Raw genomic sequence first — 18018 nt, 5'->3', positions numbered from 1 at the left:
TCTAAAGGCTGCAGACCATTTGGTTACAGGATGGCATCCCAGAAAATTGGCTCTGTGGACCACTTCATAGCAGATTTTTCTCGTTTTTAGCTTCTACTTCTGGACAAGTTCTTTAAACTTCGTAAGTATTTTAAACAAAGCTCCTTGTGTTTCTTTCACTCATGTCAAAAACCCATTTATTTTTATGACTCTGATAATATTACCACATTGATCCCCTGGTGTCCAGTTTTGGGTTGACAACATATCTTTTTATGTTGATGAGTTTTGCATATATTTAAACTTCATTATATATTGATTAGCGGGAGCGCAGGCTTGAGTTTCCAAGTATGGGTTGGCATTCCTAATGGGATACAGTTAAAACCAAATGGCTGGGACCATCCCAGTGCATTGCTGTGTATAATTCCTTGACTGTACTCACTACATCATAAATAATAATGGAAGTAAAGGTACGTTTATCAGAAAGAATCAACAAAACCCAGCACTGATTCGCTGATTGCACTTGTCTCCCCAGGCATTAAGGCCAGCTTTCGAACGAGGGTGCCTGAAGGTTTGATTGTCTTTGCGGCATCACCTGGCAATCAGGAAGAGTATTTTGCAATTCAGTTGAAGAATGGACGCCCTTATTTTCTTTTTGATCCTCAGGTAAATGAGTAATCATAAGAGTTGATGTTTTTCAGAGTTTACCAGGTACCAAGTGCTTATGTTTTCACAGTGAATCCTCACCAAAACCTTAGAGGTGAGTACTCATTATTTCCACTTTACCAATGAGGAAAAAGAAACTTACAAAAGTGATTTGACTTGCCCACAGCTAAAATAGCAGAGCTTCAAAATCACAGTCTGACTGAGAATCTACATGCTTAACAACCATATGCTACCTTATAATGAGGATTAAAACTTTTAAATGCATTTGAATAGATCTGTTTTTATTTTCCTTGAGAGCAAAATTGTGTCTTTATCTCCCTTCCTCTTTCTCTTTTGCTTTCTCTTTTCCTTCCTCCCTTCCCCCCTTCCTTCTTCCCTTCCTTCCTTCCTTCCTTCCCTCCCTCCGTCCATCTCTCTCTCTTTTCCTCTCTCTCTCTCTTTCTTTCTTTTCCTTTCTTCACAAGCAAATATTTAAGCATCTATCAGGTGCTATCGGGCTGGGTACTGAAGACTACACTAGTTTTAAAGTTAAATGTGACCATGCCCCTATGAAACAATCTAGGTAGTATACAGTTAAAAAAAATAAAATATTCATGACTGTTACGAAAGACAAGTATGATGCTGTGTATTATGAGAGAATAAAGTGAAGAGTCTTTCTTTTAAGTTGTCTGTCTCCTCTGCAAATGTGATATTTAACTGAGATGCAAAACAATGAGGAAAAGGTGATCAGGACAAGAGTATATGTCTGTACAAGAGGACATGTGTTTGAGGTGGGGTAGGCCAGAGGAAATACTGATGGGAGATGAGGGTAGGATCTGTAATAAAATTTCCAGGCAGAGCAAACAGCAAATATTTAGTGTCTGAGTTAGACAAGAACATGGCATATTCAATACATTGAGATGAGTCTAATATGGCTGTAGCGTAGACAACAAAGAGAACAGTGGTAGGTTGAAAAGTTGGGGAGAGACTAAGTAACTTAGGACCTGGGAAGGATTTGAGAGGATTTAAATTCTTCCTGAGGACAATGGGAAACTATTGCATAGTTGTCTTCACTTTAGTTAAAGGAAGGTTCGTAAACATTTGCTGTTAGGCACTGTGTTGGACCTGTGAGTAACTGAAATATAAGACTATGTCCAAGATTTTTCTCAGGTTTTCAACTTAAAACTGCTGATCTAAGACATAAATTATGCTTGCCAAACAAATGTTTAATGTTGTATTATTAAAGGAGGCACACTTTTCCCCTCTGTATCTAAGGGATCATGGGCCACGAGCTTCCTACATCCTGGAGACCCACTCACCTTTGAGAGGAAAGTCAGGGCCTGCTGGACCAAGTGTGTCTGAGCATCACCCAGGATCCCTGCAGAAGCCCTCAAGAGGCAGACGGAGTCGTTCCTGTGTTAGGAAGTGTTAGAGCCATGAATTGGCTACTGGCAAGACCAGGGAAAGAAAGGTTTATTCCTGGTATTTTGACAGCGACCTGATAACCCCCGGGCCTGACCACTATAGGTCCTCAGGCACAAGGACCCCTGGGTGTCCCCTAGAATTGCGGCTTCTTAAGGGATGCCAAGAGGCGGGCAATGAGTAAGCAAAAAGAAATAGCATCACACCTAAGCAGATCCAGCATCCAGAGAGAAAGGGCTGAGAAGCAGCTGTTTCCAAAGGCAAGGCAGATGGCATCGGGAAAACAAAAACAGCACACTGACGTTGATTCAGTTACGGAACTGAAAATATTATTTTTCATTTGAATCCTTTAAGTAGATTAATTAGAAGAGAGACTGCTGAGCCTCAGATTGCTAGGTCAAAATACATGACAAAAATATGAAAACATAAAGAAAGATGAAGGAAGATGCTAATATTAAGAAGAAATTCAAAAGGAGAACAGAAAACACATGAACAAGGTAAAGAAGGATGGGAGAAGATAATGAAATCTAAAATAGGAGAGAATATATGATTTAATAGACTTGATTATAAATTTATTGAAAGGGCTCATCAAGTTCTAGTCAAGATTAAGCAAAGCTTGTTCTTCTATAGGACCTCTGTGTGCCAGCCATTATTCTAAGTGTTCTCTCTATACATAAATACACACACACACACACACGTATTTAAACATCACTACAACTCTATAAAGCAGGTACTCACTATCCCCACTTTACAGGTGAAAATCTGAATCATGGTTAAATTAATTTTCCCAAAGTTACACAGCTAATCTCTGACCAAGCTTTTCAACATGAAAGAAAAATGCTTGTTGATGTCCAGAGATTCAGTTTAAATACCATCTGTGCACCATATTGGAAGGAAATATTTCAGCAAGGCTTCTAATCAGAAGGAAAAAATAAAGAATTTGAAATACAGAGGAGAAGTAGTGGTAAATAATAAACCTAAGGATATTAAGTTCAACCTAAGTATTTGATGACAAAATGACTAGAAATGTGTTTTATGTGCCAAAGAATCTTTGACATAGAAGAGACACACAGCAAGGGGGAAAAAAAAAAGCCCTGATAATTGTTTGGTGCTAAAATTACTAAGAGTTGAAGGAGGGGGGGAAAAATGAGTGACTTAAAAGTTTCTAAAGGTATCAACTTAGTAGAGGGGGCATTAAGGGTATAGGTTATATTGGTTTCTTGTTTTCATAAAATAAATGGACAAAAATATTTGATTTTAAATGTTGTGACAACAGAAAGTAATTACTAATAGAACGAAAATTGTTAATTGTTAATTGTTCCAAGAACAATTAACAAGATTAAAAAAAAAGACTAAATGCTAAATTGTAAATATCAACAAAAAACATAAAAGAAAGGAAACAATCCAGAAAAATAGAAGAATATCAATGAGAAAGAAAAAATCTGGTTCTGCTTCTTCTACCTCAACCTGTTAATATCTAGGTATATTTGAGATCAAGCCAGATGGAGAAAAACTTTAATCATATAGCCATTTATTCATAGAGCTTTCAAAGTACACAAAGTGGGTTCATGTTGATTGTCTCATTTCATTCTTGAAGTAGCCACCTGAAGTAGGTATTGTTTTATTCCCCGCTTTAGATGAAGTGTCTTAACTAGGGTCACATAGCGATCTAGCGATAGAACTGGCACTGGATTTAGTTTATTTCATTCAATGAAACATTGTTAAAAATGTGTCATATTCCAGGCACTGTGCTGGGCAGTTATGAGTTGGAAACACGGAAATGAGAAATGAACAAAATGCTGCTCCTGCCGTCCTCTCTCTAGACAACCCCCCTTCCAAGATTGGAGTAGAGTCCTGCTGGACTTGAACAGGGCAGTGTGCCAGGGTGGCTTCACGCTGCCTCACACTTACAATACAATTGGTCATACCCTCATAAACGTCCATCCTGGTGTCTGTGAGTGTGATTCCAGATGACCATTCACACCCCAGAGCTACGTCTGTAATCATACAGTGGCCACGGGTTTGTTCACAGGTTTTGAGTATTTAATAAATGTGCCCTGCCTGCCCCCCGCCCCCCCCCACCCACAATATACTCTAAACATATGGGGCAAAGTCTTTGCAGAATTAATCCAAAAATGATTCCACCAGAACTGAAACATGACTGCCATCTCTTTGTTATTTCTCTTTCTAAAACATGTGATAGCTTCAGATTCTGCAGAATAGGAAGGGGAAGAAGTTAAATAATGCTTAACTCCGCTCAGCCACATTATTGCCATTATGATCCTGAGACTGGCTGCCAGAAGACTCCCCCCATCTCATCTTTTTCATCGCCTTTTCAATGATCAGATAGACAGGCTGGTGTAGACCAGAGCAGAGTTCAAGGAAACATTCACAAGGGCATTGCCAACCACTTCCTCCCCCTCTTCCCTCAGACAATGGCCTAGAGTGCTTCCCTCTGCCTGTCCCTGCCCTATATACCCAAATCGTAACCTGTATACAAAGTTGGTACCTGCTAGGCAAGCATTAATGAAATTGTTATAGCCAAAGTTGGAGGACCAGGGGAATGCAGAGGGTTTAATGATGCCTTACAAGTGCATTTTTACCTGGAATAATAATATCCCTCTAATAAAGCAAAAGTTACCTGCATTTTCAGGAAAGTGATAATTAATTTATACAAAAGAAAGTAAGGCGTTGGTTGAGCCGGACTGCCTTAAGATACATTTGAGAAAATGTGATCAGATGTATCACAGTGCTTGTGATGCTGTCTATACATGAGTCCATGAGCTCAAGCTAGCTGGGACTGGTCCTTCCTCACCACAAAGGAATTTATCCAGGTTAACTGGACATATTGCTAACTTTTTAATGAAAGCCCAGCATATTATCAGGCAAAGAGATTGTTGAAACTGAGGAATGGAGAATACTTGGAATATTCTTCCATTTTTTTCTCTTTTGGGGTAGGAATATGAATACAGCTTTTTTTTTCTCTTTTTTTTTTATTGAAGTAGAGTTGATTTACAATGTTGTGTGAGTTTCTTCTGTACAGCAAAGTGAGTCAGTTATACATATATATATATTATTTTTCATATTCTTTTCCATTATGGTTTACCACAGGATATTGAACATAGTCCCCTGTGCTATACAGTAGGACCTTGTTGTTTATCCATCCTATATATAATAGTTTGCATCTGCTCATCCCAAACCCCCAATGCTTCCCTCCCCAATCCCTCACCCCTTTGGCAACCACAAGTCTGTACTCTGTGTCATAAATACAACTTCTTGAACAAAGTTAGAGCTACCCCAAGTTTAAAGAAGCTTAGGAGTTTGTTTTATATGTCCCCCATTGACATTTCAAAGTATTTATATTTTAAATAACTCAGGTACCGCTTTAAGCCAGTTTTCTTTCCTTTTGTCTTTAAAGGATACAAGATTATCTAATGAACACCTTATTGTACTCATCAGACAAGTAGTTATTTGCTCTTCGTGTCTTTCTTATCTGAGTGTACAATCCAGTGAGGGCAGGTCTGTCTATTAGTCCCCAGATACATCCTTGAGGCTCAGTACAGTCCTTGGAACATAGTAGATATACTCATAAATAAATAAAGGCCTGTTGACTGATTGGTTGACTGAGTGGCTTGATAGCTATTGGTAAAATAGTACTCATGGGTTTCTCTGGTGGCGCAGTGGTTGAGAGTCCGCCTGCCGATGCAGGGGACACGGGTTCGTGCCCCGGTCCGGGAAGATCCCACGTGCCACGGAGCAGCTGGGCCCGTGAGCCATGGCTGCTGAGCCTGCGCGTCCGGAGCCTGTGCTCCGCAACGGGAGAGGCCACAGCAGTGAGAGGCCCGCGTACTGCAAAAAAAAAAAAAAAAAATAGTACTCATAATTGCAGAAATTACCCATTTTCTAGGATAAAATTTCCAGTTCTTTAATGATAATTTAACAATTTTAGTTATTTGTTTTCATTTGTCAGTTAGATACTTTGATTTATACCGATGGTTATTTTCAAATTACTGTTCCTGAATCCATTCAAAATAATTAAATTTTGAGTTGTGGAAAGAGCATTCTGTAGGAATTTAAAGTTACTCTCTAACACGTAGTTTCAAAATAACTGAAGTCATTGTGTACTTTGTTCTTTTTAAAATATCTTAATAAACTTAAGTAACGAATTCTTTACATAACAATATAATTCTACATAGAGGCGTAAAAACTTATTTGGCATTCCTTCCAACTGTCCGATTCATTCTATGAAAAAATATTTGGGGGAAAGGGGGAAGATTCTTCATAATATTTAAAACAGGGCGTATGTTTGCCTATCATAAACTGAACACTTAGAATTATTGTTAAGAGTCAGTAAAGTTACTCCATTTTTTAATTGCTGTATTTTTTTGTTCTCTCTAACAATTAGCTAGAGTCTTCCTATTTTCATTAGATTAATTTCAATTTGGAAATACTTGATCAGATGATATTTTATTGACCAGTAATGACTCGTGGTTCTCAGTTAAATGTTTTTATGTTCAGTGACATTAACAGGAAATTCACATAACATTCTGACTTCACTGAGGGAAATGGTGAAAGTGAAAGCTTTCAAAAAAAATTCCGAATAGCATCTATTTAACATGTCTGATATTTTCCAGATGGAAAAAATAAACTGCATCATATGACATCAGAATTGATCACAGAATTATTCTCTTAACATTGGTGAGGTAAAATAATCTTAAAATGATCATCAAAGAATAATACACTAAGTTCCTCTAAGTATGAAGAAAATTTGGCATACTGAGGCTGTGTGTTATGTACTTGAATGTGTCACCAGTCAATGTGATTTCGATGTAGAGAACTATTAATGCTTCAGACTATCGCCAAACATGATACGAAGAACCACTTACTCAGACACCTGATCTTTAGAATGCAGCATCGTCTGTAACAATTTTAACACTAACTAAGTACACTTTGATGAGACAGCATTTAATAAAATGCTCATTAATTTCATCATTAGCAAGGGTATGCTAAGAAGTAAGCCAGTTTCTTATGTCACGCCCAATTAGCATCCCATGCTAGTAATCCCATTAGTATTGTTGAATTCACTAATGGAAAAACTAATGGGCATGCTACCAGGGCACATTAATTGGGCACGACACCAGTTCTGGTTTTAATTATTAAACTACGATAATGAAATGTGTGTTTGTAAAATATTAAAATGTTGAAATAGGGTTGAGGAAAATAAAAGAATATGTAGAGGAAAGAGATAGAAGGAAAATCAACCTACAGAGATTCGAGGACTTACCAAAATGGTCATCTTTCTAGCTGATCGAGTTGCCTATAAAAGTTGGGATATTGTCCACGTGAGAAGCAACCCACTCTACTCATGGGAAATTAAAAGCTCTTTTTTGGTAATATGAAATTCTGTATGTCACACATGTTGTCATGCTCTGTATGAGGGCTGACAGGAGCCAATTAAATGCATAGAATGGACATGGTATACTGCTGAAGCTATTTTAGGGAAATATAAACAGAAATGTTTTACTGAAGATGGTGTGATTAACGTTGCAATTTTTGTGACATAAATCTTCACCATATTGCATCAGATAATTATCAGTTTTATCTTTTTTGAAAAACAGTATACCAAGATTATTAGAATTTGGTGAAACAGTCCAAGTAATTTAAAAATATATTTTGTAGTATTTTACCAAATCTTATCTTTAGCTTTTAAAAAATTTTTATTGATTGAAGTTAAGTATTGCTAAAGAGATCTACTTTATTAAGAAAGAAAGAAAAAAAATTGTTTTCATGTAGAAGGTTCAGAGTAATTTTCTGGTGGTTTTTTCTTTAACCACAGCAGTAGCAAATGATATGGTGACAAAGTTGAAATATCTTGTACTTAGTCTTAAGTGTTCACTAACGTTAAAAGAGTATCATTGTGCTAACCAGAATATACATACCACTAAAGCGTTAAGATGAAATGTTTCTCTTCTACTTTTCTTTGTTTCCTTATCCTCACCTCCTTTTAGCTAGTATCTGTTCTTAATATCTGCCATTTCCTAGTCTTATCCACTTAGGAACTCATTTTTAACTATACTATTACCTTAGGCAAAAGTATAAATGTTAGAATTTAGACTACAAAGCATTGAGTATTAAGTTGAACCGCTATACTTATGTTCAAGGCATTGGTAAGTGACTAATTTTTAGTGTGAACCTTATTCCTTCTTGCTATACGTAGTATAGTGAAGGTAAAAGAAAATAACTTGCCAGACATTTCCTTATCTTTAGAACAATATTATTTGAATAGTATTTTATTAGTTTTAAATTCTTCTCTTTTTTATATTTCTGCCCCCAAATTTAAAATATTAGAATAGAAAATTCATTACCTTTCTGATGAGTATAGTTACTCAAAATCCAAGGGTACTTGTAAGAGATTTTTATTCCAAAGAGAAGCTCTTTTCAGATTTGAGCACTGAGGTGACACAGAAGCACATCAGAGAAAAGCCAGAAGGATGTATCAACTTTAATTTTGAGTTCTGTTTAAAACGTGTGCATGCTTGCATCTGGATCATGTTGAAATTTGCCAATTGGTTTTTAACAAATATACAAATATATATGTATGTGTATGTAACATGTATATTCACTCTTTGATTTTTTTCCCTCATTCATTCCCTTAAGGGGTCTGCAGTAGAAGTTACCACAACTAATGATGATGGTAAACAATATAGTGATGGGAAATGGCATGAGATAATCGCTATTAGGCATCAGGATTTCGGCCAAATCACACTTGATGGGAAATATACAGGTAAGATCTTCTTTGACATATATGAAGGGCTCTATTGAGGTGCTGATGCTACCGTACTCTTCTGTTGTTTATATTTGTTCATCTCTTCTTTCACCTTTATCTCCACTCAACTTCATCTAAATTGCTGTTGAGTTTGCCTTTGGGGTGCTCCTAAAATGATGAAGTCTTGGCAACTATCTTCTCGTCTACGCAGGGTTTCGGTAAAGCAAAAATAAGAGTAAAGTCATCAATAGCAATTTTGTATCTTTTTCAGGTCTTTACAATTTGCAAGGGCTTTTACCTTCCTTTCACTTATGTTCTCTCCTTATGTTCCTCTATTATGACCTCGGTTATTATATGCATTTTAGAGATGAGGAAACTAAGGCTCCAAAAGGTAAACTTCTTCCAATTAAGACAGTTGGTAGGCAGCATTCTGGGACATGTATTTTTTCTTTGCAATTCTAAGTTTCTTTTTCTTTCTATCCTTCCCTATCTACCATCCCCATGCACTTGTAAAAGTTACAGTACGATGATGCAGGCTTTTATTAATTCATTCAGAAAATATGAAAGCACCTACTACTGCTCTAGGAACTCTGGAAACAAGGAGGAAAATTTACACTTTAGGTGGGAGAGGGGCAGGAAACAGAATAAATAAATATTGAACAAATATCAGGTCATGGTACATTCTGAGAATTTATAAAACAGGATAAGAGGAAAAGGGGTGTGTGTGTGTGTGTGTGTGTGTGTGTGTGTGTGTGTGTGTGTGTATTGGGGAAGGGATGTTTTGATTTTATAAAAGACTGTTAGAGAAGGTCTTTCCGATAAGGTGACATATGAGCATAGACCTAAAGGGGACAAAAGGGCAAACCAGGCAAATGTCTAGGAGAATGTTTCAAGTCAAGTGAACAGTAGGTCCCAGGGCCCTGAGGTGGGAGCATACGATATGTGCCATGTCAAGGACCAACAAGGAAGCCAATGTGGGAAAGAGAGGTTGAAGGGGCTAGTGTTACAATGTGAAATCAGAGGGCTGTATTACATAGGGCTTTGTGAGCTTTTGCTTGAAAAGAGGGAAGCCATTGGAGAATTTTGAGAGAGGGGTAACATGACATGACTTCTTTCTTTAAAAGGAACACTCTGGCTGCTCTTTTGGAGATAAGTTTTAAGGAGAACAAGGATGGAAGTGTTGACCTAAAACAAATAGATTGCCATATGCTTTTCCAGCAAAGATGGGTTTATTCGGGATCAGTAGAAAGCTGCAATTCAGGGTCTGCAACCATGGTGAGCCACTTGTAAGTCCCCGCACAGCAACGGAAGGAGAACGCTTTTATGGAGGGCAAAAGGAAGTTGGGAGGGCTGTAGTAAACAAATAGTCCATGGCTTTTCATTGGCTGAGTGCTTGCCAGGAAAGAGGAGGTGTCTTTCTTCTTCCTGTTGGGCTCTGCTCTCACCACAGGGCATGAGACCTCCTTCTGGTCTCCCAAATCTATTTATTTGAGGTTTCTGTTTATTAATTTTTTATATGTCCCCCTTTTGATCATGAACTTTCTCTCAGAGCATCACTGATCGAGTCAGCTTTTCTAATTTCAATGGCTTTTTGTTCCTCAGTGCCAGGAAGGATCTTTCCTGTGTGTGGGGTCTCATATCGGAAGGGAATGAACAGATTGGAAACCTACTGAGGTCATATTCGAGTAACAAGGGAAGGTAGAATGGAGAACTCTCAGACACTTACTGTCTCAATTCCATATGTTATCAAGATCATAGACATTGGAGATCATCTGAAGCATTATGTCATTGTCAAAGGTTTGGCAATACACTTCCTAAAGACCTGGTCCAGATATCTTCAGAAAGCTGCCTCACCAGGTGTTGAACCAAGTGTGTTGGGTGTCCTGTGACTGTTTCAATGGGTGAGAATTTTTGAGTTACAAAAAGTGTGGATCTGAGATTTAGAGGGACCAATAGCAATGCTTTGGGCCAAGGTATTTGTATGACCTCTACACATTTTGTCAGTTGGGTCTAATAATGCCGTTACTGTGATCGACTAAATCAGAGGATTGATGCCACAGACTTGTTGAAGTACCTGGCCAGTAAAACAGGTTCCTCAATCACTATGAAGTCCATCTGTATCAAAGTGTAGCCCTTGTTCTGATACCAGATGCCCTAAATATCAAACCTGGGTTTGGGCAAACTACAATTTTTTCCTTGGCAATCTTATGTCCCTTTAAGGCTAAAAGCTTTAGAAAGTGGATGCTGTCTTCCTGTGAGTAGGCTTTAGAAGATCAAAGAAGCAAATCATTCACATATGCAACAAAGTAGACCTGTAGGAAACTTTATATCATCCAGGTCAACCTTCAGGATTTACAAGAAATAAGAAGGACTCTCAGTAAAACCCTGAGCATTACTGTCCAGGTGAATTGTTTTTCTTCCCAAGTAAAGGTAAAAAGGTGTTGGCTAGCTTCATCAAGTGGAATACTAAAGAATGCACTGCATAAATCAATTACAGTAAAGAATTTGCTTCCAGTGGGAATGGATGTTAGAACGTCTGAGGATTAGGAACAACAGGGCGTCTAGGGATAACAATGTTGCTTATTGCTCAGAGGTCCTGGACAGACCTCTACCCTCAGCCCTTAGGTTTTCTCACAGGTAAAATAGCATCCTCACAGGAATTAGTACAGGCATAACGAGGTTTCGAGCCTTATAATCTTCTATTATAGGCTTTATGCCTTGAAGGGTTTCTTTACTTATAGGGTATTGATTAATTCTGGGAAGAGGTTTTGAGGGATCTATTTGAATCTTGATGGGAAGGGGTGCTCTTTGAAGTTTGCCAATATCAGTTGGAGATTTTGCCTATAAAGATGGTGGTGGCTGATTCAATAGGGACACATGATCAGTGTTTCCAAAATCCGCTCTAGAACTGTCGGAGACAGAACAAATAAAAGATGTCAGAGGGGTCATTTAATTTACCGGTTGGTGATTTTGACGGCTACTGTCAAATTCTGGATTATCTCCTCCTTTTGGAAGAAAGAATTTCCAGCATGGTACTTCTCCAAGAAGTCTCAGCCTAATAAATGGGTAGGGGCAGAGGAACTAAGGAGAAAAATACATGTGTGTCTCTCAAAGGGCCTAAAGGAAAGGGAATAGGTTCAGAGACAAGAGCCTCTTGAGATTCGTTAGAGATTGCCACTATTTGAACTGTGTTGGTACTCGGAGGCAGAGGCTGCTTTTTAGTAATGGGTTGGAGCACTGAGTGTGTGACCGTTAGGACTGGAAGAGATTCAACCCCAATCTTGAGAAACATTTCTTTAAGCTGATTAAGACGGAGAATTGGGAAGAGCCCCTATAGTTCCTCAGAGCCTGTCATTGAGTAGTTGGCGGATATTGGAAAGGGGGCTGAAGACACTGAAAGCGCTTAAATTTGTAACAGTCTCTTTTCCAATATCCTGGCTATTTTCAATAATACCAGAAACTAGGAGGATTTTAGTTTCATTTAGGAGCCTTCATTTGCGTAGTTGAAGTTTAAGAATTTAGACAGTCTTCCTTTTAGGTGATTCAGCTATAGTGTGAGAGAGCAGTTTTGACAGATTAATCAAAACTAGATGGGACATAGTTTTCCATTCCATCCTGGTCCTTTTCATTAGAAAGGAAAGATCCCAGTTTGGCCCATTGATAAACTTGGAATGAAAAGCTACCCAGGTGGAATCAACATCTGGGAGAAGACCAAAACTTTGCATGAAAATAATCTGAATTCAATTGTAATCATAATGAACAGGTTCATCAGAGTTTCGTGTGCAAGACTGAATTTTGTTGCAGTTGACAGTCTTTGGAAAAACCCTAGGAATTGCTCAATGAAGTCACCTAGTGATTGCTCAAGCCTGATCATATAGTAAGTTAGAGGGCTGATCTCCTGGTTGTTATCCTAGAGACCTTTCAGGATTTTCCCAATTAGCAGTTCTGATCCAATGCTGGGTCTGGCCATCACCAACAAACCTATGAATTAGCTAAGGTACGTCAGAGAAACCAAGTTGATAAGTTTGAATGACTACATTAAATTCCTCATCAAAGCTGTGACAATCTTCAGTTACTTTGGGTATATTTTTGACTGTGGCTTGCAGTTCAGCTTTAGTCCAGGGAATATAAGAAATTAAGGGTTTAGCTTCTGGAACCTTAGAAGGCTTAATTTTAAAGGGACAGGTTCTGATAAGTTCAGAGGAAAAGGGAGTGGGGAAAGTTTCAGAGAAAGGGGAAGTTTGGTGAGAGAATTATTGGGGGGGGGACTGAGGGTCTAGAGGAGGCATAGGCAGTAGAGAAGGAAAGGAGAAAGATGGTTCCACATGAGTCTGGCCATGAGGAGCTGAGGAAGAGAGACAAGATGGTACCAGAGGTCGAGCCTGAGACAGAGAAGCCAAGGAAGAAAAGCCTGAGGTGTGGAGAGCCACTCTGTCTTTCTTTATCCACATGTTTGCCTCAGTTAATCTTAAAATCTCATTTTGCTGAGAGACAATTTTAAGCTCCTAATTACATTTAGAAACCTCAACATGCCAATCAAAATAGGCATACTATTCAGTTCTGGGAATTTCTGAGCTATTGTAGTCCAATTAACTTTGAGGATTCCAAAAATTCCCCATAATGGCCATTGATATTCTAAATTGCCTTAGGTCAATTTGGTCCATTTAGTTGGAAATGCACATGAGGAAAGACCACACTTTTTAAACATAAAATTGTCCAGAGTCCCTGTCGGCAGGGGCTCGCTCAAAATATGTAGATAACTGGTATCTCATTACTCAGAAGTTTGTCTCCAGAGTGAAAGAATAATTTTTAAACAGCTCACAGTTCAAATCAAACTGCTCGCAACTCAAACAGCATGCAAATTAATACCAGCCAATTCTAGGGAAACAGTTTGGTCCTGTAGAAACCAGGCCCAAGGTTTTTCAGTCATTTCCAAAGAACAGTCCTAATTCCAAAGGAATGGGCTGAAGCCTGAAAAACCAGCAGAGTTTCAGTGAAGCAGCCTCGATCCTGAAGGAACGGGCTGATGACTTCTCAGCCAGTCTTGGTTGAAACAGTCTGATCTCAAAATTAGACTGAAGTTCCAAATGAGTACTCAGGTACAGAACAAGGCCTTAACCAGAAAAAACCTTTAAGCAGAACTTGCATAAAGGCTGGAGAGCTTCAAATGCAAAGAGGGTGTGAGCTCAGATCCAGGAGAAAGATTTACCTTCAAACTCCAGAGTTGGTAAGAGCAGTGAGCACAGTGGGCTTCTTTGTGGGTACCACACCTGTTTGTTCACCAGAACTGGAGCCTTCAGGGGTTTTCTCTGGTCCCCATAGGGTCCACCAAAATGTTGACCTAAAACAAATGGACTGTCAGATATTTCTCCAGCAAAGATGGGTTTATTGGGGATCAGCAGAGAATCACAATTCAGCATCTACAACCATGGCAAGCCAAGTGCAAGTCCCGCATGGCAAGGGAGGGAGAAAACTTTTACAGAGGGTGAACAGGAAGCTGGGAGGACTGTGGTAAACAAAGTGTTCATGATTTTTCATTGGCTGAGTCCTTGCCAGGAAAGAAAAGTCTTTCTTCTTCCTGTTGGGTTTGCCTTCATTACAAGGTGTGAGAACTCTACCTTCTGGTCTCCCGACTCTATTTAATTGAGGTTTCTGCTTATTAATTTGTTACAGAAGCATGGAGACCAGCGAATAGGTTTCTGCAATAATTCTAAAATAATCCAGATAAGAAATGATCGTTTCTTGAACCAGGGAAGGAATTGTGGATATAATGAGAAATCTGGATGTATTGTAAATGTTAAGGAATTTGATTGAGGTAGAGCAGGGGTTGGCAAAAACCACCTGTGGGCCAAATCCAGCACATGCCTGTGTTCATAAAGCTTTATTGGCGACAACTGCACCCATTGGTTAGGTATTGTCTATGGCTGCTTGAGGCTGTGTGGTCTACAAAGAGGAAAATACATACTACCTTGCTCTTTACAGAAGACTTTTGCTAACCCCTGATGTAGAGCATGACTGCAATGTTTGAGGCCTTTAGACTGTAACTACCATAACTAAGGTGGGCAAGTTAGTGAGAAAAGCAGATTCAAAGAGAGATTTTCAGATTTCAGTTTGAACATGTTAAGTCTTAGGTACCTGTGAGGCATCCAAGTGGAAATATCAAGCAGATTCCTGGATCTGAGTTCAGGGAAGAGTTCCAGACTAGAGATAAAAAAATTGGGAGTTGTCAGCTAAAGATGGTATTTAAAGCCAAGGTCCCAGATATAAGTAGGGCTAATTAGAGTTGTTTGGGCTCTGAAAAAAAAAATCCCCCTTCTCCCAAAAAATGATGGAGTAAGATAGACATTTTAACAGATTTGCATTGTTATGCAACACAGTCAAGGACCCAGGCCCCTTCTGATCTTTGGTCCTGGGAGTTAGCACAGGTACCCAGCTCTCTCTTCATCCTTCTAGAGGGGATTAGGGTATCTGTGTAGGTGGAGAAAGAGATCTGAGAACGGAGGAAGTCTGGGTCATTCCAGCATCAAGATGTTGGGGTGATGAGGAAGAACCAGTGAAGAAAAGTAACCAATATGTAGAGAACCAAGAAAGAGTGGTGTCTAGAAGCCCAGGGAAGGGTTTAGTCATTTGTTAAATTAGTAGAAATAGATTATCCTGCTGAAGTTGGAATTCTCATCTCCTTTTTCATCCATAGGCTCCTCGGCCACCCTGAATGGTAGTACTGTTATTGGAGAGAACACAGGAGTGTTTGTGGGAGGGCTGCCGCAGGGTTATACCATCCTCAGGAAGGATTCTGGTGAGTTTGGGAAAGGTATAGAATTTATATGTTGTCCACATTTTAGAATCAAGTTGCATTATTTTAAAGTATGGGTAATAGTATTATTTTCTATCTCATGCTGTATTTCCTACATCAGTATGTCAAAAGTTTCCTTTAGGTATCTTCTTTTCTAAAGGAACCATGTACTACTTGCATTTCAATTCTTAGTACCCAGTTCTTGATATGTAAAAGGAGTTCATTAAACTTTTGCTGAAATGAATTATACTAATTTCAGTCAAAGCTATGTTATTTAGGGATCAAAAACTTACAGTGAATTTTTTGAGAAGGATATATTTAAATCCTCAAGACTGGTTATAGTTACCTCCTTATAAATACCTGTAGAGAAGAGACGGCTTTCATTTGGCTACTGTAGACTGGTGGAGAAGTCTCTTGAAAACATTCACACACACACACACACACACACACACACACACACACACACACGGATTGAAAGAAAGAGAAGAGAGTCTTTGTCCTAGTTCTTTGCCCACCAAGCACAATTCTTGTCTCTGGTATATCCAGGCATCAGGAGGAGAGCATACCCCAATACCAAGTATCCCTCCTGTAGATGACATCTGTCCATTATAAATAAATAATTGGACATTGCGCATATAAATTGACCTTGTAAAACTTTGATTGCTGGTGAATACCTTCCCTGACATCAGGTCATGAACTCAAAAGCTGAGAGCTAAGCTTTCCACTGACCTGTAAGGACACTGCCATATGAAATGCAACCTCAGCTACAGGTGCCTGCTCGCCCTCTCTGCGTTTTTTTTTTTTTTTTTTGCTCTCTAATTCTCTCATTTGCTCACTTTCTCTCTTTCCCAACCTCTTATGACCACCCTACTTACTGTATTCATAAGCCCCACACTTACCTGGTCTGGGGAGTTCAAAATGAAATGAAATTATTGCTTTACTTGTGTAACAGACTAGGTCAAAATGGCGAGGGAACTAAACTATAAACTGTAGATTTAATAGATAGACTTCCTTTAAATCTTACTTTTAAAATGTGTTACTGCACATTTATTTTTAAGACCAGTGGCAGATGAGATCCCCTTGTTAGTTCAAGAGGCAATAGTCTTGCTATTACTATAAAACCAAGGTTTTTGTGCAAACATCTGTTTCTGCAGATAAGATGAGTCTGAACCAGAGCGAAACATTACAATTGTTACCACCTACCCTAGCTGATGGTGTGGTGTTTACATGAGTTATTAAGAAGTTTGGGGACTTCCCTGGCAGTCCAGTGGTTAAGACTTCGCCTTCCAATGCAGGGGGTGCGGGTTCAATCCCTGGTCGGGGAGCTAAGATCCCACATGCCTCGTAGCCAAAAAAACCAAAACATAAAACAGAAGCAATATTGTAACACACTCAATAAAGACTTTAAAATTGGTCCACATCAAAAAAAAAAAAAAACTTAAAAGAAGAAATTTTTTAAAAATTTGTAGTAAGTAGGTAGTGAGAGCTATTGACTATTTCTTTGATTTTAATGGCACATCAAATTCATTGCTTGAAAAGAATTTCTCAGAATACATATTTCTTGATATCTCTCAACCCCTGCAGACATAATCCAAAAGGGTTTTGTGGGCTGTCTCAAGGATGTATATTTTATGAAGAATTATAATCCCTCTGCTGCTTGGGGGCGTCTGGTTTGGCAGAGTTCTGAAGAGCAAATCAACGTGTATAACAACTGGGAGGGATGCCCCACTTCATTACAAGAGGGAGCTCAGTTCCTAGGGACAGGTAAGGTTCTAAAATAGACACTGGTCATTGCTTAGCTTGTATGTTCTATCTTTGGTGTAATTTAATCTCTCCTGATACAATTATTTTGACCTCATAGGAACCTGCTATCTCAGAAATACCTAGTTATGCCATGATGCCCATGCATATATTCTCAACGTCTGAATATATAATATAAATAGTAAGACTCATAAATACATATTCATGTGTAAGATCTCTGGCAGTTTGGGGTTTACCTATGGTAGTGCCAATAATGTCCATTTGTAAGTCCACTTTTTTATTTAGAATATAGTTTTACTCAGATGTGTCAAAGGAGTTTTGTCAGGCTAATCCACACAATATCTGTTTTATCCCATGATATAGACTGACAGTGCTCCTAAGAGTAAAATTTCAGCTGCGTGATGGGGTAAGTAGGGCCTTGAGGGAGAGCTAGAGAATATGACCACCATCACTGCCATTGCTCCAAAGGCTGTGGCAAAGGTGAGACATAGTGTGCCCGGCATACGTGCCACCTACAGTCTCTGTCTAGCAGCCACCCAGGGTAAGGAGTGGAAGGGAATATGGTGACTTGGCCACCATGGCTTATTTTTGGAATAAAAGCCCACTATTGCCTGCTACATTTATAACTAAGTTGTTTAGATATTAAGTTGGTTAA

The 18018-nt window shown here is 38.8% G+C and overlaps 1 protein-coding gene across 1 annotated transcript in view; it reads left to right on the top strand.

Annotated features, from left to right (window-relative positions):
* Positions 1 to 18018, top strand: part of USH2A (usherin) — a 788115-nt gene that overhangs the window by 281765 nt on the left and 488332 nt on the right. Inside the window, exons 21-24 of the mRNA XM_029229459.1 lie at positions 512 to 642; positions 8701 to 8827; positions 15504 to 15605; positions 17187 to 17366. Coding sequence (XP_029085292.1) covers positions 512 to 642; positions 8701 to 8827; positions 15504 to 15605; positions 17187 to 17366 — 540 coding nt within the window. The remainder of the gene's footprint in view (positions 1 to 511; positions 643 to 8700; positions 8828 to 15503; positions 15606 to 17186; positions 17367 to 18018) is intronic.

Source organism: Monodon monoceros, unplaced genomic scaffold (genome assembly GCF_005190385.1).
Source record: "Monodon monoceros isolate NGI ecotype Baffin Bay Population unplaced genomic scaffold, NGI_Narwhal_1 Super_Scaffold_18, whole genome shotgun sequence".
In the NCBI taxonomy this organism is placed as follows: domain Eukaryota; kingdom Metazoa; phylum Chordata; class Mammalia; order Artiodactyla; family Monodontidae; genus Monodon; species Monodon monoceros.
Note: the sequence above shows the minus strand (reverse complement) of the source record. Positions and strands in the feature narration are given on the sequence as shown.